General features: G+C 36.3%; 7 protein-coding genes across 18 annotated transcripts in view; 6 read left to right on the forward strand and 1 right to left on the reverse strand.

The window, feature by feature from the left end:
* The window catches only part of LOC149737456 (nesprin-1-like), a 151,789-nt gene that overhangs the window by 103,117 nt on the left and 25,392 nt on the right, over window positions 1-23,280 (reverse strand). For all 10 annotated transcript variants that reach the window (XM_089875520.1, XM_089875518.1, XM_089875519.1 and 7 more), the window contains 7 exons: window positions 22,434-22,625; window positions 21,910-22,092; window positions 21,738-21,853; window positions 21,568-21,681; window positions 21,054-21,165; window positions 20,388-20,480; window positions 19,730-19,924 (listed from right to left, as the gene is read on the reverse strand). In XM_089875520.1, the coding sequence (XP_089731646.1) occupies window positions 19,730-19,924; window positions 20,388-20,480; window positions 21,054-21,165; window positions 21,568-21,681; window positions 21,738-21,853; window positions 21,910-22,092; window positions 22,434-22,625 (1,005 nt within the window). The remainder of the gene's footprint in view (window positions 1-19,729; window positions 19,925-20,387; window positions 20,481-21,053; window positions 21,166-21,567; window positions 21,682-21,737; window positions 21,854-21,909; window positions 22,093-22,433; window positions 22,626-23,280) is intronic.
* Window positions 263-3,328, forward strand: LOC149737465 (uncharacterized). The gene is made up of 6 exons (XM_089874278.1): window positions 263-557; window positions 824-1,060; window positions 1,312-1,515; window positions 1,887-2,120; window positions 2,175-2,259; window positions 2,581-3,328. Exons 1-6 carry the CDS (start codon window positions 524-526, stop codon window positions 2,939-2,941), a joined length of 1,155 nt encoding a protein of 384 aa, XP_089730404.1. The 5' UTR covers window positions 263-523; the 3' UTR covers window positions 2,942-3,328.
* On the forward strand, window positions 3,453-5,873 carry LOC149737466 (uncharacterized). Its single transcript, XM_089874282.1, has 5 exons — window positions 3,453-3,889; window positions 3,951-4,148; window positions 4,406-4,591; window positions 4,901-5,063; window positions 5,482-5,873. Exons 1-5 carry the CDS (start codon window positions 3,784-3,786, stop codon window positions 5,822-5,824), a joined length of 996 nt encoding a protein of 331 aa, XP_089730408.1. The 5' UTR covers window positions 3,453-3,783; the 3' UTR covers window positions 5,825-5,873.
* On the forward strand, window positions 6,379-10,430 carry LOC149737467 (uncharacterized). Of its 2 annotated transcripts, none has more exons than XM_089874279.1 (7): window positions 6,379-6,513; window positions 7,115-7,351; window positions 8,138-8,383; window positions 8,667-8,765; window positions 8,993-9,106; window positions 9,484-9,595; window positions 9,914-10,430. In XM_089874279.1, the coding sequence occupies exons 1-7, from the start codon at window positions 6,477-6,479 to the stop codon at window positions 10,215-10,217; spliced, it is 1,149 nt and encodes a 382-aa protein (XP_089730405.1). In that variant the 5' UTR covers window positions 6,379-6,476; the 3' UTR covers window positions 10,218-10,430. The 2 variants fall into 2 exon arrangements, with proteins under 2 accessions (XP_089730405.1, XP_089730406.1); XM_089874280.1 differs by having other exon boundaries at window positions 9,917-10,430.
* Window positions 10,976-12,668, forward strand: LOC149737468 (uncharacterized). Its single transcript, XM_089874299.1, has 3 exons — window positions 10,976-11,239; window positions 11,785-12,012; window positions 12,348-12,668. The coding sequence occupies exons 1-3, from the start codon at window positions 11,185-11,187 to the stop codon at window positions 12,623-12,625; spliced, it is 561 nt and encodes a 186-aa protein (XP_089730425.1). The 5' UTR covers window positions 10,976-11,184; the 3' UTR covers window positions 12,626-12,668.
* Window positions 12,891-14,361, forward strand: LOC149737469 (uncharacterized). Its single transcript, XM_089874296.1, has 2 exons — window positions 12,891-13,065; window positions 13,343-14,361. Exon 2 carries the CDS (start codon window positions 13,413-13,415, stop codon window positions 14,079-14,081), a length of 669 nt encoding a protein of 222 aa, XP_089730422.1. The 5' UTR covers window positions 12,891-13,065; window positions 13,343-13,412; the 3' UTR covers window positions 14,082-14,361.
* Window positions 15,015-18,893, forward strand: LOC149737470 (uncharacterized). Of its 2 annotated transcripts, none has more exons than XM_089874276.1 (7): window positions 15,015-15,365; window positions 15,809-16,016; window positions 16,467-16,676; window positions 16,888-17,045; window positions 17,238-17,330; window positions 17,836-17,929; window positions 18,287-18,893. In XM_089874276.1, exons 1-7 carry the CDS (start codon window positions 15,266-15,268, stop codon window positions 18,630-18,632), a joined length of 1,209 nt encoding a protein of 402 aa, XP_089730402.1. In that variant the 5' UTR covers window positions 15,015-15,265; the 3' UTR covers window positions 18,633-18,893. The 2 variants fall into 2 exon arrangements, with proteins under 2 accessions (XP_089730402.1, XP_089730403.1); XM_089874277.1 differs by having other exon boundaries at window positions 15,029-15,305.

Genomic DNA, 23,280 nt, shown 5'->3' on the forward strand with positions numbered 1-23,280 from the left:
CATCTCACCCTACAGTGCTTTATACTAAACTCGTCAAATAATTAAAAACATAAAGGTAACAAAAAATGAGCAAAAATATAAAATCCCTTTTCTTAAGTTACACTTGCGACCAGTATTGTTATAACTTGAATATTTAATCGCGAATCCTTCTCTATGTGACGTAATCCACAAACAAACATTGCTGATTACGTCATTGAGTAAACGAAACATTTTTTCAACAATAGAAACTATGAACTCACCGACCAACGGTCATTAAGTAGGACAGTGAGGTAACCATGAGAACATTTGGTGCTCTGTAAGCTTATAATATATAACAAGATTTAAATTCTATTTGAACATTAAGCTGGTGATGCTATTTTGGTCGATATATATATTTATAACAGAAAACCATTAGTGGGAATTGTTCTTGTTAAATATTTCGAACTACTTGATCATGAATGTTAGTTCGTTACGAAAATCGTCTAACTTGATGAGAACTTAGACCAAGCCCGGATTCACGGAGTTGATTATTGTTGATATTATCATGGTTCGAATTCTTGGAATAATATTATATTTAGGTAAGAATTCGTAATCTGTAGAAATGTAAGAAAAAATGGGACACTTTTAGCACAGAATATCTAAATATCCTGATCGTGTTTTAAACAATTACCAACGGTCTATGGAAGTCTTAAGGATACGGTTTTATAATTCTTTGAATATTCTTTGTTCACTACCAAATAAGACTAGAAAACAGATTGAAAGGTCGTCCCATCTTGCCCCACCCTACTATATAAACTTTACAACACCAATTTGAACCGGCGTGTAAATTAAGTTTTTATTACAGGGTTGTTTAAAGGATCGCACTCACAAAGCTCATGTTCAGTGACACCAGATAAACTAAACATTACAAGTCGAACCGGTAACATTAGTCACCCAGAAAGTGGTGGATTGTATCCAAGAAATGAGATTTGTATTTGGACGTTTTTTGTAAAGGAGGGATATAAGTTGCGACTTACTTTCTATTATGTTGATTTAAATGGGAATACTACTGTGTGTGGTGACCGTTTAGTGTTGCCAGATGGTAAGTTATGATTTATTAGCAGTGATGACCAACGAAAAATACTGTTATTTTTGTTTAGCTAATAAAAGCATTATTTTATAATACCAACCGAAAATAATATTTTTTATTGTTGAATATTTAATCGCGAAACCTTATCTATGTGACGTAATTCTTTTGTTATTTTTAAAATGTTATTTTTAAACTAACAAATATATATATAAGTATTTTGTGATGGTAAACAAAAAGATTAAACTTAAAAATATTTGTGTAAGGCAAACCATTCTGCGAGAGCACTTATACAAAGTGGTCACAAGTATATGCAAGGACAAATGAGACGAGGTGTATGCACAATTCTACTGATGAAATATTTATATCGAACACTTCGCCCAATCCGACCTTAAGCTTTTACTCCGATTCTACTCAGAATGGCTACGGGTTCCAACTTTCTTATTCAATTGAAAATTGTATAAAAGAAAGTAAGTATGGACCAGTATAGTAGGGTGGGGTAAGATAGGATTTGTTTTTACTCTCTTTTTTCGTCCCCCTTGTAAACAAAAAAATATTTATAGAATTATAAAACGGTGTCCTCACAAGCACAACTCTAAACGAGCGTTGTTAATTAGTTGTCAAAAATACGATCCAGAAATATCTGATTTTGGTGCCAACGGTATCCCATCTTACCCCACAGTACTATATATGCGTTAATACTAAGATTCAAATTTAGTTTGTGCAAATCAACGTACATCTAACGCTGACATCCGGTATGCAAAAAGCTATTGTTTCATCTAACAAACATTCGGCGTATAGTTGATGGAGCAGTCAGATGTAACAGGAATATTTGTAACAGATGAGGCGACGGTTCCTATACTGAAGACGACTACTGGTAGCCACACGAAGTTTAATACAAGGACGACTACTACTATGAACACCACAATTTCGGGGACAGTTTTATCGACAATTTCGGCTCCAATTTTACCGACTCTCCCGTCAACAATTTTACCAGCAAATATTTCGTCGATAAATTCGTCGTCGGTTTCAACAACAGGAATGCATGTGGTAAATCCAACTCCAGTGCCGCGCGGTAAGTTTCCATGTCGATAAGTTTGTGGAGCAAATATTTACTTTGATTTTACAGCAACTCAAGTTGGGTTAATAGCAGGGTTGGCAAGCGCAGGAGTTTTGATAATAATCGCCATCGCGGTTGGTTTTTACTTTTACAGGTAAACTAAATTTAAGTAAATTCGGGTTACCAATGTCATATAAAACATTATAAATACCTTATACAGGTTATTCTATTTTCTTACGTACGAATCTTTATGGATAAAATCAAATGCAAATAAATAGGGCCTACTGTTAGCACATAATATTTTTATTTCCTAATGGTGTTTTAACAACGCTTCTATAGAGCCCTGGTGATACGGTTATATAATTCTGTAAATATTCTTTGTTTACTGCTAAATTGGATGATAAAGGAGAATGAAAGCATGGACCATCTTACCCCAACCCAAGGCTATTACTAACTTAATATTATTACTTTACAGGCGACGAAGAAAAGATTCACTTCCTGAAGAGATAAGCGAAATCAACGCACCGAACATGTATGAAAGCATAAAACGGCCAAATCCACAAACAGAATACGTTGAAGTAAACAGCGCAATCACTCAAAACAGTCCAAACATCATCATCAAAATGAACGCAAGCCCGAGAGGGTTTTACGAAAACTGTGGAACCGCCATTCCACAGAACAGTATATTAAACATAGATAATGCACCTAAGACTCCAATACCAACAGAAGATACTGCATATGATGAATTAAAAGAAGGCGGGTATATGGACCCTATACCTAAGCCTCAACCAGTGTATTTAGATCTAGATGGATCGAGTGAAGACGAAACTTTGTGATTGTGTATAGTAGGGTGGGGGAAGACGGGACACCTTCAGCACATAATATCTAAATATTCTAATCATGTTTTAAACAATTAACAACGGTCTAAGCGAGTCGTGACGATACGGTTCTATAATTATTTGAATGTTCTTTGTTTTCTACCAAATGGTTCGAGAAAATGGAATGAAAGGTGTCCCATCTCCCCCCACCCTACTGAATAATTATTTTACAAACAGCAACATACGTTTATTATATTAATAAAACGTCTTCAAGTATTCGTGTCATAAACGTGATGGAAAACTACAAAACTGACAGTTTACCAACATATAGTGCACTGTATCTACATTCTAAACGATACCGAAATCACTTTAATTAAAAAAGATCAAAATCTTTGTAAATGTTCAAAAAACATGGTCTATGAAGCGCGTTAATTATTCGGGTGCCGGTAATTTCGAGTTCCTGTGTTTTAAGATCATACTTGTGTGTTGTGATATAGGCTACTATAGTTATCAGTTGGGGTAAAACAGGATATGTTTTCATTCTCTTTTATTGTCCCATTTTGATAGTAAACGAAGAATATTTACAGAATTATGTAACCGTAGCCACCAACTCTTAAACAACGTAGTTAATTGTTAAACACGCGATTAGGGAATTTTGGATTATGTATACTAACGGTATCCCATCTTACCCCACAGAACTATATGTTCGTTCATTAATCAGGTGAGGGTTTTAAAAGTTACAGAACTTCAAAGGAAACACTTAGCTATACTTACAATAGTAACAAAGATGGCGTATTAATCTGCCAACACTTCATATGGAGATGGCCTGGTATCATACGTAACATAATGAATCATATAATATGCATCAAACATATCGAAGAAATATACATAGCATATACATCATCAGTGTAAAGCAAATTCATCCAAACATGGAAGCGTTGAGTCTTATATTACTTGGACTAATATGTAAGTTTAAATGTGTCAAGTTTAAAATATGTAAAAAGTGTATTTATGTTATAAATTTTAGGGGTTAGAGATGCAATGGCTCGGACTTGTCCGGTTCGCGATGTGTACGAAACACAAGGTGTTGTTGAAGATAATGGATACAATTGGGGGACTTGTGAATGGAAATTTCATTTAAACAAAGATCAAGCCCTTGTTATAAATATAACACAAGTTAAACAGGTTTTCTCTTTTGGTAACAGATACATAGAACTACCAAATGGTAAGTTTATTGTTTGTGTTTAATGTTTAAAGTTTACCAATTAACAATATAGTAGGTTGGGTTAAGACAGTCCATGTTTTTATTCTCTTTTATGTTATCTTCCAGTTTGGTAGTAAACAAAAATGTTTTACACATTTATATAACCGTATCGTCACGACTTATGAGCTTTGTTAAATACTAAAAACCCAATTAGAAAATATGGTATGTTATGTGCTATGGGTAGCTATCTTACCCCACAAAATATTTTGTTTTTAAAGGAACCCAAATAAATAGGGAGAAATCTTGTCTTGTGTTCAAACATGAATTCGCACCAACAACGTGTTCATTCAACGTTCCTTACTGCTACAAATCACATACCAACTGGACAGGGGCAATACCCGTCCTAAAGAGCAGGCGTTTAGATTTTACAGCCAGTTATCAAATTATAAACTGCACTTACACAGGTAATAATAATACAATCTGGAATGTTAAGGTTAAAATAAATGAATAAGTGAATGCAACTTATTTATCCTCGCATGGAGCGAAAGTCGTTAGAACACAAGTGCTCTGTTTCATACACCTCGTGCCCGCTTACGAGTTACCACGTATGTAACTTTGTGGGCAAATATTTTGGGGGTCCAAGATTTTACAAATTGTAACTGGTTAACTGGTCGCAAATAAAACCAAATATTTGAAATTTACGGACCAAAATGCAACCATTTCTTTTGCCACAACTACAATTAAACTCATGAAATATTTAAATTTATGCACAGAAAGATCCACACCCAGTCCTAGCATGGTAACGAGTCTAACTACCGGTTCAACATTGAATGCAATGCAATCTTCAAGCAGCAATGCCGGTGTAATAGCTGGTGCAACTATCGGCGGTCTACTGTTTATTGTCTTAGTTATTGTTGGGGTTTGCTTCATATACAGGTAAATATGAATGAATGTATAGTTGGTAGGGTGGGGTAAGATGGGACATGTGGTTATTCTATTTGATCGTCCCATTTAGTAATGAACAAAGCATATTTACAGAATAATATACCCGTAAATATAGGTTTTAGGTGATATCTCATCTTACTCACAGTATTATAATCTGTTTATCCTTGCGTATAGCAGGGTAACGACAGTCGTTACCCGGCTGTTATGTTTTATAGACCTTGTGTCCGGGCAAATATAAATTCGAGAAACAGCGATTATAACGACATAATATCATATTTATTTCCGGGTCTAATATTAGCAGATGGAAATTATCTCCTAACCACAAATCTGTATCATAAAATAGTCGTTAGCCTATCAGGGGCTGATAAACCATTGATTTGCCGATCAATTTATTGATGTTTTATGTTAGGCGCAAAGTAAATGATACACCTAGCACACCAATCTACGAGGACCCTGGACATGTTTACGCTTGTGCTACTGACGCATATACTCTTGCTGGTGACGCCTACAATCCTGCTTGTGATGTAACACAGCGTGCTGATTGGTTACGTGAGGACGAGGGGCATTACGGTACAGTTGATAACTGCTTGTACAACGAAAGCGAGGTTAAGGTGACAGTTCAAAACCAGTTGTACCATAGCGAAGGACCTATTGCGAGTCCCACGACGGAAAAACAAAGCAGTAACTACTTACAACCGATTGCTACAAAACAACCAGCGTATTTGGACTTGGAAAATTATTCAAAAGCTTAAACAAGTGGAAATTTTGTGTTTTTATAAAACATTAATAAACTTGAAAACTTACACTGTGTAAACATAATGTAAAATGTCGAAGCCGAAGCACGAAATTGAAACACGAGATATAGCTTTGGTCTAGCACTCTAGCACATAATCTAAAATACATTATAACGTCATAGGATGCGAACCTCCATTATAAAAACACGCATTAGAACATATTTAACCTCGCGCAGGAAATAAAGCGGACAAACTTCTATTCCATTGAATCGAATAACTTCGGGGGAATATTTTAACATGGCAGTTGTACTACGTGATGTTCAAGTCAAAAGATTTTCGATTTTCAGGTCAACCGAAACTCTGCCAAAGAAACTAAATTAAGATATAAACCAAAGCTTTAGGTTGAAGAGGGGGCAGTGTGTAACTTCCTGTCCTTTTAATGGCTTATAAAACCTAAAGTGTAACAAACGAACAAGGGCTTAAGCACGTCATACAAGTTGAGTTAATGCACGTTTTCTCCTGATGATGACGTAACAGTGTTATGAGTATGTAAACTAAGATGCAAAGAACATAAGCTTAGATTCACCGTATAGGCACCACGTATGTTAATTGTTTTAAATTTTAGAAAAGTAGATAAAGTTTGTAATCGAACACAACAGTTTTAAACAGAATGATAAACATTTGGACGTCATGTTATGTCTTCCTACGTAAGTATTGTATTGTTGATAGTAGATTTTGTATAATAGGTCGTAGTTCTATTATCATGTATGGTACTGTGAGGTAAGTCGGAACACCTTTAGCACAAAATATACGAGTATCCTGATCGTGTTTTAAACAATTGACAACGGTCTATTGGGGTCGCGAGGATTTGGTTTTATAATTCTTTGAATGTTCTTTGTTTGCTACCAAATGGGACGAGAAAATAGAATGAAAATGTGTCCCATCTTTCCCACCTTACTACACATTTAATTTGACTAAACGACTAGGTTTAAAAATATGATATTTTTGATTTTCCACGTTTTTCAATACGTTTTAAAATAAAATAAAGTTTTAAAATTTAAATACGTTTTAAAGACGATAAGACGTTTTAAAATAAAACAGAAATTCAAGTTTATTTCTACCCCACTTTTTTATGATAATGTAAATTCTCCTTTTTAACATATAGTAGTGATAAAGATGTCCCGTCTTCCCCGCCCTACTATATATATTATTTAAAAGACGAAATATATACTATTTTCCACCATCTTCCCGAATTATTGTTATCTAGTTAAGTATGACCGGTGGTAATTTAACTAATTCATATTTTAGTCGCAAGCGTTGTGTTGGCACAGCCAAACAGACACAGGCCAGCTTCGTGCAATATAGATATGACCTCGTACGACGGTACAATAACGTTTCCCGAAAACCCGGGAAAATATCCGAAAAATACCGAATGTACTTGGACGTTCCCAGCCAGTGGAAACCAAGTCCTCGTGTTTTCAATCGAAAAGTTGGATATTAAAAATAAACCAAATAAATGTGACGATGGACTACAACTACCTGATGGTAAGTATATATATATTATTCATATTCTATATGAATAGGGCCTGCAGCGTGGCCCGCCATGAGCCCCAGGATTCAGGCCAGGATTGGCACATTACTCTAAAGCATATAGTAGGGTGGGGGGAAATGGGACACCTTTAGCACGTAATATCTGAATATCCTGATCGTGTTTTAAACAATTAACAACGGTCCATAGAAGTCGTAGGGATACGGTTTTATAATTCTTTGAGTTTTGTTTGTTTACTGCCAAATGGGAGGAGAAAATGGCATGAAAAGGTGTCCCATCTTCCCCCACCCTACTAAACATTGATAGTGTACAAATACGAACAACTTGTTATAGTAAGTCTTGTTTAGCTATTAGTGGGTTGGGGTAAGATGGCCCTTGTTTTATTCGTCCCATCACACCCATGTAGTAATAAAAATATAAATTTTACAGAAATATACATAAACGTATTCCTACGACTTTAAAATAGCGTTGTTAGTTGTTAAAACAAAATTAGTAAATATGGGGTAATACGGCGTCAAGCCTAACCCCTTTATAGTACTATATACATTATACTTATACAGTAGGGTGGGGGAAATGGGACACCTTTTAACTTTATTTTCTTGTCCTATTGAGTAGTAAACAAAGAACATTTAAAGAATTATAAAACTATATTACAACGACTTCCAAAACCGTTGTTAATTATTTAAAACACAATTAGAATGTTTGGATATTATGTGCTAAAGGTGTCCCATCTTCCCCTACCCTACTATATTACTTTACATTATTTTTATATTTTCTTACAGACACAGTTCTATGTCGTAGGCCTCGGTCTTTACCCCAATGTAAAATGTTCGCATCCCAAAGCAACAGCGTACAAAACTGCGGCATCACCATTCCACCCGATGCACGCGGTACCGGTTGCACCTATAGCACGCCTATTCGATTTACATCCACTTGGCCGAATCCAAAATTGCGGTTTTACTCAAACAATGACAAAGAAAGAGGAACAGGATTCAGATTAAGATATTTTATCATTAACTGCTTAGCAGGTAAATTTACACATTTGCGTTCATATATATAATATATAGTAAAGAGAAGATGGGACACCTTTTTCATTTTATTTCTACGTCCCATTTGGTAGTACACAAAGAACATTTAAAGAATTATAAAATCGTATCCTCACGACTCCCATATACTGTTGTTTATTGTTTAAAATACAATCACGATATTTGAATATTATGTGCTAAAGGTGTTCCGTCTCAATATAATAATATAGATAATCCGGGATCATTTATTCCTATATTATATTAAAGGACAATATTTTTATAACAGCAACAACAACAACAACAACAACGACGACGACGACGACGACGACTCGCACGATTTCAACGACAGCCAGGTATACCACGATACAGACAACGAAAACGGCCGGTCAGTGCATGAAATGTAGTTAAATAAACAATGTTGCTTCATTCTTATTCCTCAACTAATGTAATTTAAACACTTATCTATTTCTAAATGTTAACCACATGATTATTTTTCACTTTTTTGTTTTCATAGAAAACATGTTAAACCTGAACGAAATTAAATATAAACCAAGCCCTTATTGTCAAATTACCTAATTTTTTAAACACCTCAATAATTACTTTAACATAAAGGCGCAGTGAGTTATAAAACGACGGCCGAAAATATGAATAACGTCACAACAGCAACAACAGTAACAACCAATCAAATGCCAATTACGACTGACGTCATGAACATGACTGGCAAAGGTAACTATACCACGTTATGCATCTTATGCTTAGATAAAATTGTCCATGCTTTCATTCTATTTTCTCGTCCTGTTGGGTACTAAATAAAAAACTGTTTACAGAATTAGATAACCGCATTATCACGACCTTAAAAAATCATAAATCATTAAACTCGATTTAGTAAATATAGGATTTGGTTCTAACGGTAGCCATCTTACCCCACAGTACTATATATAACCATATCCTCACGACTTTAAAAGAGTGTTATAAAAGATGGGACACATTTATACATTTATAACATATTATCTAAATATCCTGATCATGTTTACTATATTAATTGTTAAAAACACGAGTAGGAAACTGGAGAAAAAACTTTACATGAGAAATATTATTTACAGGTCACGTGTTACAACCAGGCAACTCCCAATTATTGGTTGGATTAATTACGGGAATTCTTTCAGTGATTCTTATATTGGTCGCAGTTATAATTTGCTGGGTGGTTTTAAACAGGTTAGTACAATATATCTCTTCTGTAATCACTAAATACATAGAAGTCAGAGAGACTTGTGGTCACTAGAGGGTTGTCCAAACTGTCAGCCATACGGAAAAAAGCAATACATACTTAAGTCATATATATACGGGGTAACTCGTTAGAGAGCACAAAGCGGATTAGATAGCATATTTGTGTTATAACGACTGTCATTGCCCCGCTCAGCAAGGATAAATCAGTGACATTTATTCATTCCTATAAAGTTAACTATTGAAAGTAGCCAGCAGTTTACTATATAGCATACATAACTAACAATGTAAAATGTGTATGTAATACAGCAGACGAAAAGAGAACACGACGATGGACTCTGAAAACAACACAGGTGTATCTGAATGCCCCGGTACTGTTGTTTACGCTACACCTGATGATGACTATGCACTTGCACAAGATGTGCCGCCGCACGATGTCGCTATGTATGAGATTTGCTCCCCGGATGGAGGGGCAGGGTATGGAACGATAGACAATGTATTATATGGAAAGAATGAAGGCGATTACGCTGTAATAGAGGACGGTAACGAAAACCATACCACGGATAATACATTGCCAGAAATGGTGGTGAACCAGTTGTACACGAGTGTGTAACAACGTGTAGGGACTTATGTAGAACACAACATGTTACATAATCTAATTGTTCTCGATTTTTTTATATTTTTGCTGTTTTTCATGGTTTACTGTTTTACATGCGATTTTTTTATATTATTTGATACTTGAAACTATTCCTCATGGACTTATTCTCTATATATTTGTAACTACCGATTTCATTTATTTGTTGAACAATATACGTACATCAGATCACTAGTTTGCAATGCAATGTGTGTTTACATATAGTAGGGTGATGGAACACCCTTTCATCTTATTTTCTCGTTCCATTTGATAGTAAACAAAAACATTCATATAATTATAAAACCGCAACCTCACGACTCCCATAGACCGTTGTTAATTGCTTAAAACACGAACAGGATATTTGGATATTATGTGTTAAGTGTGTCCCAGTTTCCCCCATCCTACTATATAAAAAGTAGCCAAAATTTATTACATTGTTTTCTATATCAGTTGATCTGTTACGTCATATTGTGGGATAAAAGAGCGCAATCCTCGCGTGGTGTTTCATACGTCACAATACACAACGTGGGTGAAAGTAAATTTACATCCAATGTAAAAAACAAACAAAGAAATAAAGCCGTGGTAGAAATTAGGTAAAAATGACGTAACCACCCCACGCAAAAATCGGCACCATCGGTTTGTAAGGAGATTTGAATGAAGGAAAAAACAAAACTCGCCAACTGAGGCAATCCAATTTCATCCTACGCTCGCATGACAATCGTAATTTCCGATTTAAAACCATAGAACGCTGGGAATTCTGCATGTCCAGTCCAGTACTTGCGCGGAATGCCAACAGCTATACACGACAAACTATAAGTTGTTTTAGAGGAAAACAGAGAAAACTATATAAGCTATTTTAGAGAAAAAAAAGGAATTAACTTTTGCACCTGATTACAATTGACAAGTTCTAGCTATTTTAGTTCTTTGTGAAATTGAATCACGAAAAATGAAATCAGTTTCGATGTGTTTCGTGTTTTACTGCATTCTGTTTGCTAACGAAGGTAGAAATGTTTTGTATTATAGTAGAGTGGGGGGAAATGGGACACCTTTAGCACATAAAGTCCAAATATCCTGATCGTATTTTAAACAATTACCAACGATCTATGGGAGTAGTGAGGACGCGGTTTTATAATTCATTGAATGGTTTTTGTTTACTACCAAATGGGACGAGATAATCGAATGAAAAATTGTCCTATCTTCCCCCACCCTGCTATATTATTTATTAAACCTAATGTTTAAATTAGTGCATTCGGTTTGGACAAGATGGTTCATGGTTTTATCAACTTTTATCGCCTGTTTGGTAGTGAACGAAAAATATTTACAGAATGATGTAACCGCATCCTCGCGACTTTAAACGAGCGTTGTTAATTGTTAAACATACAAATATACTAAGTAGAGATCAAATCTAAATTCATTTACATTCATTCATTTAAATATAAATCCGCCTACCATCACATACCGCACGAGTTCTGTACAACTCAAATACAAAATTACTCCGACAATGATAATTAAACGATAATTGTTTACATTTCCTTTCCATCCATAGTCGGTGTGACGAATGCAGTTTGCGACGGGGATGAAATCAAGCGGAACGGGACAGGAGTAGTTCAAATAAAGGGAGGAAATGCAAAAACAATCGACCACTCGTGGACGCTAAAGAGCGAGCTAATGACGTCATTGTTAATCGTAAATATGACGATGGTGAACATGCACAGCAGAAACCGAGCCAACGTTTCTTGTGATTTTGCAATAGAGTATGTCGTGTTACCAGACGGTAAGTAACATCTATTAATGCCAATCGCTAGATGTTTAGTGGGTTTAACAGCCAAGCTTTTATTTGAAACTTCTACTCAAATAGTTTTTACCTTTAGCACGTTTTAAACAACTTTCATCTCCTTCTAATTTTCTTTTCTGTTTTACCTCTTCAGATTTTTGTATTATAATAGTTATAGTAGGGTGAGAGGAGGGATACGATTTTATAATTCTTTGAATTTTCTTTGTTTATAACCAAATGGGACGAGAAAATAGAATGAAAAGGTGTACCATCTTTCTCCACCCTACTACAATTAAATATTTAATCTTTTTATGCAACAACTGAATTTTACTCAGGAAAACAAGTTTGTCACACCAACAAAACATGCGGGGTCTACATAAGCCCCAACATGAACATACCAAACACCATCGCCTACCAAAGCAACGACTATATGAAGGTGGTGAATGCCAAATGTGCTACAGAATGGAAGCATGCTACAACATGGCCGCCTACATTATGCATCCAAGCTCGTCTCACAACTTTTGAATTGGATTTAAATTATCAGTTCATCAACTTGCCCGTGCCAAGCGAAACAACAAGTAATTTCCTTATTTTTGTGCAACTCGAATTGTAATATAGTAGGTTGGGGTAAGATGGTTCATGTTTTCATTTTTTTCTATCGTCCCTTCTGGTAATAAACAAATAATATTCAAAGAACTATATAACCGTATTCTTTACAAAAATATCATTGTTAATTGTTTAAAACACGATTAGAAAATATGAGATATCATGTGTTAACGGTACCCACCGCGACCTACTGAACACCCCTGTTATAACGATTGTCGTTTTCCGGCCACGCGAATTATACATTCATACTATCTATCATATTACAGCAGAAAACCAACAGACGACCAGCGCACCAACCACGGAAGCCAACTCCTTGCCAACCCACCAAACAGGCACTGGTGCACCACAACCACAATCCACCTTCGATTTTTTACTCATTATCGTTATCTTGCTAACAGTGGTTATTGTTGCTCTCGTTACTTTCCTAATTTGGTGGCTGATAAGGAGGTACGGCACATATGTTGTTAAACCATATCTACTGTGAAGTAACATAATTACAGTAAAACACTATAACTACTGTATATATAAACAACATAAACTTAGTGAAAGTCCGTAAAATTATATAACTTTTGAAATGTAAAATAACGACGGAAAAATGAAATATCTACTGTTAAATAACAATTACACAGATATGTAAAACAACGTAAAAACTGTAAAATAACAAAACTTATGTTTTTTTTGTAATTACCATAACTACTGTTAAATATCATAATCCACTTTATAGAAAAACGCGCAGAAGAAAACACGAAGTGAGCAACGAAAACGATATTTATCCTTATGCAATTCGAAGGGGGATGCCCAGGACTGAAGTTACCCAACCAAACAATGCTAATGTGGATCGACCGTATGATATGGCGGGACCAAATAATACTTCACAACAACAACAACAACAAGAACAGGCTGGGAATGAAGTCGGATACATGGTTCCTATGACTAATGTGAGTAGTGAGGTGGCTACCGTTGAACAAGCACCAGGAGGTTACCTAGAACCAGTGGGTTCGGCCATGAGGGTCAACGACAGCCCATACAGTGAGATAACAAACCCATCGAATGGTAGAGCGAGACAGGCATCACCGTACGAGATGGCAGGGCCTGGAAATGAAGCTAGTGCGAGTGGTTGTGTAAGCTCAAGCCAAGCAGATTATGTACCAATGTCTCCCAGTATAACTTCAAATGCGAGCGATAATGTTAAATACGCTCAGATTGCCCCGTATGGAATAATCAAGCCGTCTGAAGAAAGAAGAAATCGACACACACTATACGAAAGCCCAATCTTTACAATGCCAACAGTGCATGAGCAACCATCTGTAAGTGCAACAACACCTTCCTCAAGTGCGACACCTTACGCCGCAATTGTGGCGACAAGAAATCCGGAAGAGGGCGGTGTCCTTGAGAGAATACACGAGGTTGAAGTAAAATATAAATCCGTGAAGAAAAAGTCGAATCTTACAACAAGTGTTTGATATGAACCGAACAAAAGAACAGAACAACTTTATTTTTACTATTTGGAAGGGTGGGGTAAACTGAGACATTTATCCCATTTTTGCCTCATTTGGCAGTAAACAACATTTTTTTTATAGAATTATATAACCGTATTCTCACGACTCACATAGACCGTAGGTTGTCCATCTTACCCCACAGTACATATTGTTTATTCGGCAAGCATTACGCATTGCACTGCAGTATTAAATCAATTGCACATAACGTGGGAACGTATATTGAAGCAATGCATTAAGCAACAATATAAATAAACATTCACATTTAACTTTGTTGTTGTATGTTGGGTTTAGAGGGAACTAATCTATTTTTAGATGGCGTAAACAAGTCTTTATCGTTTAAAAAGGTATCATTTTCTCGTAATCATCACTTGTATGTTTACCAGGGCCGTCACAGGTGCATATAACTCGGGAACAATTTTAAATAGAATAATTGAAATTGCATACAAATTTAGCTCGGAAAGATCAATCTTTACACCAGTATTGTGAAGATTGACTTCATTTCTAATTTAAGACTGGTATAAAACTTGTTTCGAGGAAACTTGTCCGTACACCGTGACGTTTATGAACACATTGCATCCGCATACGCAGCGTAATTCGGCATAAACAACATATAGTGGTGTAGCTTGCACCAAGATCCGCTTTATTTCTCATCGCGTGTAGGCGGCAAATAAACACGGGTGAGTCAACGCTTCTGCACGTTTGCTCGTTCTGTTTACTATTATCAACGGTATCATAGCATGGAGGAATGTAAAGCAAAAACAATATATTTTGTTCCACGAGAAGATATAAGTTTGGGGTCGTTTCGGTTTAAAGAGACCGGATATAGACTTATAGAGCGATTGTCAGAGAAGAAGAGAACAACATTCGAAAACAGAGCTAGCATTGTTTCGTCATCACACGTAATAGTGAATATGACATCCGGCAAAATAGGTCGGACGTACATTGTACAACAAGTATGCAGTTGAAAGGAATGAATAACGCCGAATATTTAGAGCGCTTGACGCATTTAGGACTTTTATGAATAAGCATAGTTAGGGAATCTAGGTTGAATAAAGGCTGCAAAGGGACAGCGCTTGTTGTAAGACCGTAAGGATATCCTATCGCCTTTAGTAGTTCTACCGACAGCAATATACAGCATTAAAATCAAGATGGATTTAGGAGTTATACTTCTTGCAACGTGTATGTTAGGTAAGAATGTGGAACAAAAATCGTGTATTTTTAGCTTTGTGACTATGAATGTGAATAAAGGTAAATTATTTATCCTTGACGGGGTTACCATAGACGTAATAACAATGTGTTCTGTTTTAAATAATTTTTAATCTTAATGTATAGATGACAATTTAGTGACCAAAAAATTTCACTGCTGGGTTCAAGCAAAGTCCGGTAAATATCTTGCCCAAAAACACGGTGAACACAATGGTAGCAGCGACGAGCGTCGAACCTGAAACTTTGACCTAGAGGCAGCCGCGCCAACCGCTGTTCCACCGCGCCGTTTTTTTTTTGTATGAATGACAATTTAGAAAACCCAATCGTAATCACCGTGGGTTGAAGCAGATGAGTGGTATTTTACCTGTTGCCCCGGCAACGGTATTTGTTTCCCTGGCAACAAAACATTGGCTTCAGATTCAATTCTTTTACACGCTTCCTTCACATGGTAACTACGATAATCATGTATGTGTATTTTTTAACAGGAAACTTTCTCTTGGTTGTTGGTAGCTCTGCCCCGCGAGCAGTCGTTGAAACTTTGCTTACAGACATCGAGACAGCTGTTCCAATCTACAAACATATCGGTTCCATATGGGAGCCTGTATCTCCAAAGGAAGACTTCTATATACTCGGTCAAGCAGTGAGAACGACTGTCCTTAGACCGCCTAAAGATTTCCAACTGATTGTGGGAAGGTATAGACTATTTGTGTAGCTTAAAAAGGATTTTTGATATTTTAGAAATAAACAACAATCAATATTAGGTATAGTAAGGTGGGGTATAATGGGACGTGCTTTCATTTTCTCGTCTTATTTGGTAGCAAACAAAGAATATTTACAGAATTATGTAACCATTTCCTCACGACTCCAATAGACTGTTGTTAATTGTTTAAAACACGATCAGGATCAGGATATAACGGTATCCCGTCTCTCCCCAATCTACTATATGGGAATATGGTAAAATCGCGAGAAAAACTTTTGTCAACATTATATGGGAAACGGAAATAAGTAGCTAAAAAACCTTACGAAATGTTTACTACGGATCATAGCAACAAATTAAACGAGCAATGTGTAGTAGAGCTACGAGCCATTTAAACGTTTAATTTTAAGTTCAATTAAATCGATATTTGTTTTACACGGATACAGGTCGGTGAATAGAAGCTTAGCCGAACCTCTAGACTTCGACCACCCATGGACGATTACACCAGGAAAACTAATAGTATGGAGAATGAATTGTCCGTTCGGATATGTCAGCCTCGGTGACATTGCGAGCAAATCAAGAAAACCAGATGTAACGAAATACAGATGCGTTATAAAAGATGCGACTGTTCCAGCTATTCGGGGATTAGTTGTACAGTAAGTTCGAATTAGGTAATGAAGTCATATTACGTCACGTTGAGTGTGACGTCATATTACGCCACCTACATTATGACGTCATTTTACACCACGTCATGTATTACGTCATACGATTTCACGTAAAGCATGACGTCATATTACATCACGTGAAGTATTGCGTCATGTGACGTCACGTAAATCATGACGTCATAGTTAGTTGAAAATTGTACAGCTCGGATCCCAACGGAGATCACGTGATGAGATATGTAGGACTAACCGCTGGGTGGCGCAGCCCGTTTTTTCTCATCGAGTATCTGACGTCACATGTACAAACTGGCTTCTATTCATTGAGGGAGTTATACACAGCACCTACACCGATGCCCGGGGAGGGTGAGTAATACAAGCAGTATAGTAAGTGTAATTACGAACTTGTATATTCTACGCGGGTGAGGTTCTACAGCGTGACAAGCCATAGGAACAGAGATTTAAGCCAGAGTTGGCCCATTACCCCAACACTCAGGGTGCTATCGAAGGGACCTCACCAAATGTTAAAGTCTGAACCAACCATAACATGTTTTATAGAAACAACAATCAAGACAGAGACAACGACGGTTGAAACCAGCACGCAAGTTAAAGGGAATAAAACTAAGAACCAGAACACCAACCTACAATCAAGTGATTATAAACTGTTGCTATTACCAACTAATATAAAACCACAGTATATAAATATATTGTTACCAACAAGCAACATCATATCTTCCCTAATAAGTCTTACCGTATGGCAGACGAAACGTCGGGAATACACTACGATTTTTCATACCAAATGAGCCGCTAAAATACTATTTACATTATGCCTGGTAGCAGAAGTAACATATCGTTAAGTTGTGTATTCAAGATATTGCAAAAAACACTGGCCCATAAATCAATGGTTTTAATATTCTGCTTTTACAACAGCCTACTTGTTTAAAACAGGATCAATGCAAAAAAAAAACGAACATGATACCGTTTACCAAAAAAGCATTATATTTCATATTGTTGTTTTTAAAATACCCCACCATATTTTTAGTTTATTTCCGCAAATAGAGTAACAAAGATCAAATCAATTAACAAAACTAAGAGGAAAATAGCAGCAAATTATATTGTAATAACCTGCACTAAACTAACATATATCTGCATACAGATCCCCCAACCACAACTATTCTAATCATATTCGGTTGTTTGTTGGGGTTCGTGTTCATTCTATTTCTGACATGGGTTGCTTATTTTTGTGCAAGGTGAGATATGTCGCTATGATACCGTTACATAGCTCCAACACAGTTGTCACTAATGGGTTGTTACACCTGTATGTTGTGGTAATGGACCAACTTTGGCTTAAACCTCAAGTCCCATGTAGAAGCTACCCACATAGAATAGAATGGTAAGGTGTATCGGTGTGATTCTAGTCTATGTAGCACTTGCTTTTAACTGGAAGTTGAAAATACTAAAGGTCCAGAACAACTGCTTTAGTGCTTCAAATTATGTATATGTCAACGAACCGTAATATTTAGAACTTAAATAGGTCGTTTTACTACAACGCATAAGGTAATGTTTACATGTACAGATATATGCTGACATCATAATACTTTATACAGGAAACACAAAACATGCGGTTACACCAAGGGAAAAGAAACTGGGGATATGGCGCTATCTAGCGGCGACTCTGCAAGGGCTACTAACGGTACAGAATATTCATACGCTGCCGATTTGCACACAAGTGACCTGCAAGACGACGATTACTCTACCATACCACAAGTACCTATGGCTAATAACTTGGAGATGCGGAGAAATGTATTGTACGAGCCAAGCACAGACTTTCACATGGTTCCTAATGTAATATACAACGGAAATCAACCGCAGTTGGTTTTTGGACCAAGTAACAATCCAAATGAAACACTAATGAACAATCCACAAGATAATATTTACGCAGTTGCCACGTAAGTTATGATGGCAGTTGCCACGTAAATTGTGACGTATAGTTACCACCAATACCATGTAAACTATAATGGCGCTTGCCATGTAAACTACGATGCTAACAGATGCCTCTCTGATAACAGTTACCACGTAACCTATGATGGCATATCTATGGCATTACCACGTTATGTTTACGCTCTTTTAAGAAGTTGGTTTAAGTTGATATTATGAGGTTACAATTGATTTATTTTGTACGTTTTATGTGTTAAGTAAAAATAAAGAGACTGTTGATTGCGAGTTTACGACAGAGTATACAGATTATACCACAGACAATATAGTTGTACAGTTGCCGGTAAACGAGAGATTTACATTTCGTGTAGCATATACTAAAGTCAAATGCACTGTCTAGTATTTCTACACACAATGACTATGTTACAGTGTGGGTGCCCTATACTAGTGCTTATAATAATATAACGGAACACACAGCGAATTAATATACCTTCCCTACAATACCTAACACAAAAAAAATTTAGCTTGTGGTACTGATACTTCAAACGTATTAAGCAGAAACACTATAAATAAAATCCAGGCTAGATGCTCTGCGCACTTTCTTAGCTATTTTCCTTTTTAAATATTTGCACCTTAATATTTGTATCCTTTATGTTTAGTCTCATTACACCTCCCGCATAAGGAGTCTAACACAAAAAAACATCGAAATAATTAAACAATCACGTTTACATCGAACACAAAGATTTTCGCTTCACAAGAAGTAAATAAAACGTTAAAATATTAGGCAAAACATAATAACATTTAAACTAGAGTACTAGACAAACTAATTCTATCTTGAAATGGTTGTACTGAAGCTACTCTAATGTAATACACCGCAATAAATTAAGTTGAGTATCATAAAAACAATAAGATTGGGAAAATCACAAATATTCCTAACTATAACTTTCCTTCCAAACGTTTGTATCTAATCTATACACTCACTACACCAGCACATTAAGTTTCCGTAGCGTAATAACAAAATTCTTGAACATATCGCAACTTTTTCTGACTGAAACTATTTTCCAACATTTATACCTAAACACTGCTCTAACGTAATACGCCACACATTCTATTACCTTAATTATCGTCACGGCGTTGTTAACGTCATCAAGGAATACGTCAGTGGTTGAACGAAGAGATTTTTCGAATCCCAACAACCATTGTGTGAATTTGTTCACCGACCCCGCATAATGTATATGCGATGCGAGAGCTGATGACACGATGCGTTTCCTATCAGCGAATTGCAGGGGGAGGTCTTGAAGGAGGATTTCCTATGTGGGGTACATTTATTAGCAGGATTTAATACAATAGTATAACATAGTGGGGTAAGATACTGTAGGAACTTAATATCCGATGTTTCCTCTATAGTAACTTTTATTAGGAGTCAATTCAATGCAATAATATAGTCAGTGAATAGCGTTAGCACATAACATACCATATTTCCTAATCGTGTTTTTAACAATTACCAACGCCCTTTTAGAGTCGCGAGGATACTGTTATACAATTCTGTTAATATTCTTTGTTTAATACCAAATGGGATGATAAAATAAAATTAAAACCTGGGCCATTTTACCCCAACCTACTATATATGAACCAACTTCCGTTTTTGGGTACATTGATTTTGATCGAGATAAGATTTATGTATAATTTACAATAGAGCAACGTTCATTAGCTCAGCAGGTATCAACAATATAACACACTACAATATACAAGCCAACCAACCATTGTACTTACCATAGCGTTAAGCTGGGTTTGCAAGGAATCGGAATTAACAGGAATTATTCGATCCATCTCGTCTACTGTTGATTTCAATGAAGTTAACGAATCCTGAAATCATAAAAAATATGAGAATGACTTTCTTAACAATTTGTATAAAACCGTTTATGTATCACTACTTTGGTATTTCACCGCAAGTGGATATAGTTATCGTATAAATACTAATATCCTAACACGTGTTTAATTCAATGTAAACAATCGGCGAATGCTTTTTTACAGCAAAGAGATATAATAATCGTTCATATACAATAATAGTTATTGTATAAATACCCTAACACGTGTTACTCACCAAGTTAAATGGATGAGTGAATGTAACTTGTTTATCCTCGCATGGCGGGCAACGACAGTCGTTATAACATGGATGTTTTGTTTCATACAACTCGTACCCGCTTACGAGTTACAATGTATGTAACTTCGTGGGTGATTATTTTGATAGTATTTGCTCTATGTATGGCCGACAGCTTATGCAACTCATAAAAAAACTGGGCTGGAGCAATTGCCGTTAAGTATCTTTTCCCCAGACACACACGCCTACAATGGGAGCAGCACCAAGCCTCGAACCGAATATCGTCCGAGCCATACACGATCGCACCAACCACTGTGCCACAGCTTTAAATTTCTTACTTTGTATGAAGGAACTTCAGCGCTCAATTTTTCCGCCGTTTGCAATTCGTTTTTTAACTTGTGTTGATCGCCAGGCAAAGCACTTCCATCTTCACTTGTTATCTTCTCGCATCTGTTAATTAATATATTGTGAAATGAACATAATGGAATTAAAATTTTAATTGTTGGGTTTGATAATGTTAATAAAAATATATTAGAATATAAATTTTAAAAGAATATAAATCATTCACGAATAAATTTAGCAGGGTATGAGATAAGATGGTCCATGCTGTTTTCTTATTTTTAATCGTCCCATTTGGTAGTAAACAAAGGATATTTACAGAATTATAAACCTGTATCCTCGCGACTCTAAAAGAGCGTTGTTATTTGTTTAAAACACGAATAGAGGGTATGGGATAATATGTGCTAACGTTATCCCATCATACCCCACAGTACTATACAACAAATAAAGTTGAAACCAACAACTTGTGATGAAATTAGTCACCATGCAGGCAAACAAAACTAAAATTCTTACTTTTCTATGAACTGACGTATGACGGTGACGTCATGTTCAAACTTCTGCCATATATTTGATGCGTCATCAAGTTGATTGTTACGTAAGCGAACTTTATTCATGACGTCATTGTATCTGAAGAAAAACAAAATTCAAGAATTTCGCAAGCTGTTTTTAGATAATATAATTACTTTTTCTGAAGTCGTTTTTTAGTTTGTTCAGCAGATTTCGGATCTTTTAGAAGTTTCGCTTCCGTTTGAACGGTTGTTAGTCCAAGTCTGATTTGTTCAAGTCCGTGCACGAATTTCTGCATTGGTATATTAGTTTACTACCATAAATAACATTAACAAATGCATAACATACTCTGTGTTCATCTTTACGCATAGATACGTCATCTGAGCTCTCGCACGCCTCTAGCGGTCGTCCAAGTTCTTCGTCGGCATGACGTAAGCATTCCTCAACGTGACGTATTGCTGAGTCAAACTTTTCTTGATGACTAAGGTTTTCACCAAGACTTGTAACTAGGGCTTCAACGCGAGCATGTAGCTGGAAATATTTGTCGTTAATTTACAAAGTAAACGAGCTGTTTTATTCTATGTCGGTATTGTCCTACAGCGTGGCACGCCATTGGACCTGAGGAATAGGCTTAAGTGGTGCTACAACCTATTAGTGACTACTTGATTGGAGCAATGCCCGTTAAGTCTTGCCAAAGGACACATACACCATGAATAGTATCAGTATCGTGCTTCGAACCCGGTTACCTTCGGCTATAAACAGGCACCTAACCACTATGGCCCTTAAATAATTGGATAATCCATGCTTACGGTGTTCATCTCAGCCCCGTCATGCTGAACTACAATAATAACAATTTAAAGCAATTATTTCACCTGTTTCCATTTCCCTCTCACAGTCGCAAGTTTAGCATCGAGTGTAGTTGGACTTTCCAGCCCTTCAATATCGTTACATCTGCTCTCAAGACTCGCAAGCTCACTTTCTTTGCTAAACACTTCACCGGCGACCTCCTGCGCGCTGGCGAACTGGACTTCGGGGTCAGCTTGGGATTGTTCAAGCTCGGATAACTGTAAGGTTAGATGGTGGAATTGATCTTAAATAATTAGCTACATGTTGTCCGTTACTTTTCAACCTATATAACTTTATTACCGAACGATAACACGACGTTTCAATAAGAGGACTAAATACGCCGTTTTATAAACACGAGTATAAGACTACGATTTGAAAAATAGAGCTTAGTGCTGAAGAGAAAATAAAAAAACAACAAAACCCAAATTGGTTGATTACCTTCAATTCTTTCGCTTTGATAAAATCTCGCAAAACAAACAAACGTGAAAAATTCATTCAAACATAAACGACCTGGCAACAATATGGACTACAGACTTGCTCATGCAATATCTAACTTTGTCTTAATCACTAGTAGCCCCAAACTGGTATACATATATAGAAGGATGGGGTAAGATGGGACACCTTTAGCACATAATATCCAAATATCCTGATCGTGTTTTTAACAACTAACAACGGTCTGTGGGAGTGGTGAGGATACGGTATAATTCTTTGAATGTTCTTTGTTTACTACCAAATGAGACGAGAAAATAGAATGAAAAGGTGGCCCATCTTCCCCCACCTAACAATATTCGCCTGGTTTCAATGCTTCTATCTTCTTTAGACTAAATTATCACCTTCTACTATTAGTGTTACAAGCTAGCGTGTCAACGTATC

Source organism: Ciona robusta, chromosome 3 (genome assembly GCF_009617815.1).
Source record: "Ciona robusta chromosome 3, ASM961781v2".
Lineage (NCBI taxonomy): Eukaryota > Metazoa > Chordata > Ascidiacea > Phlebobranchia > Cionidae > Ciona > Ciona robusta.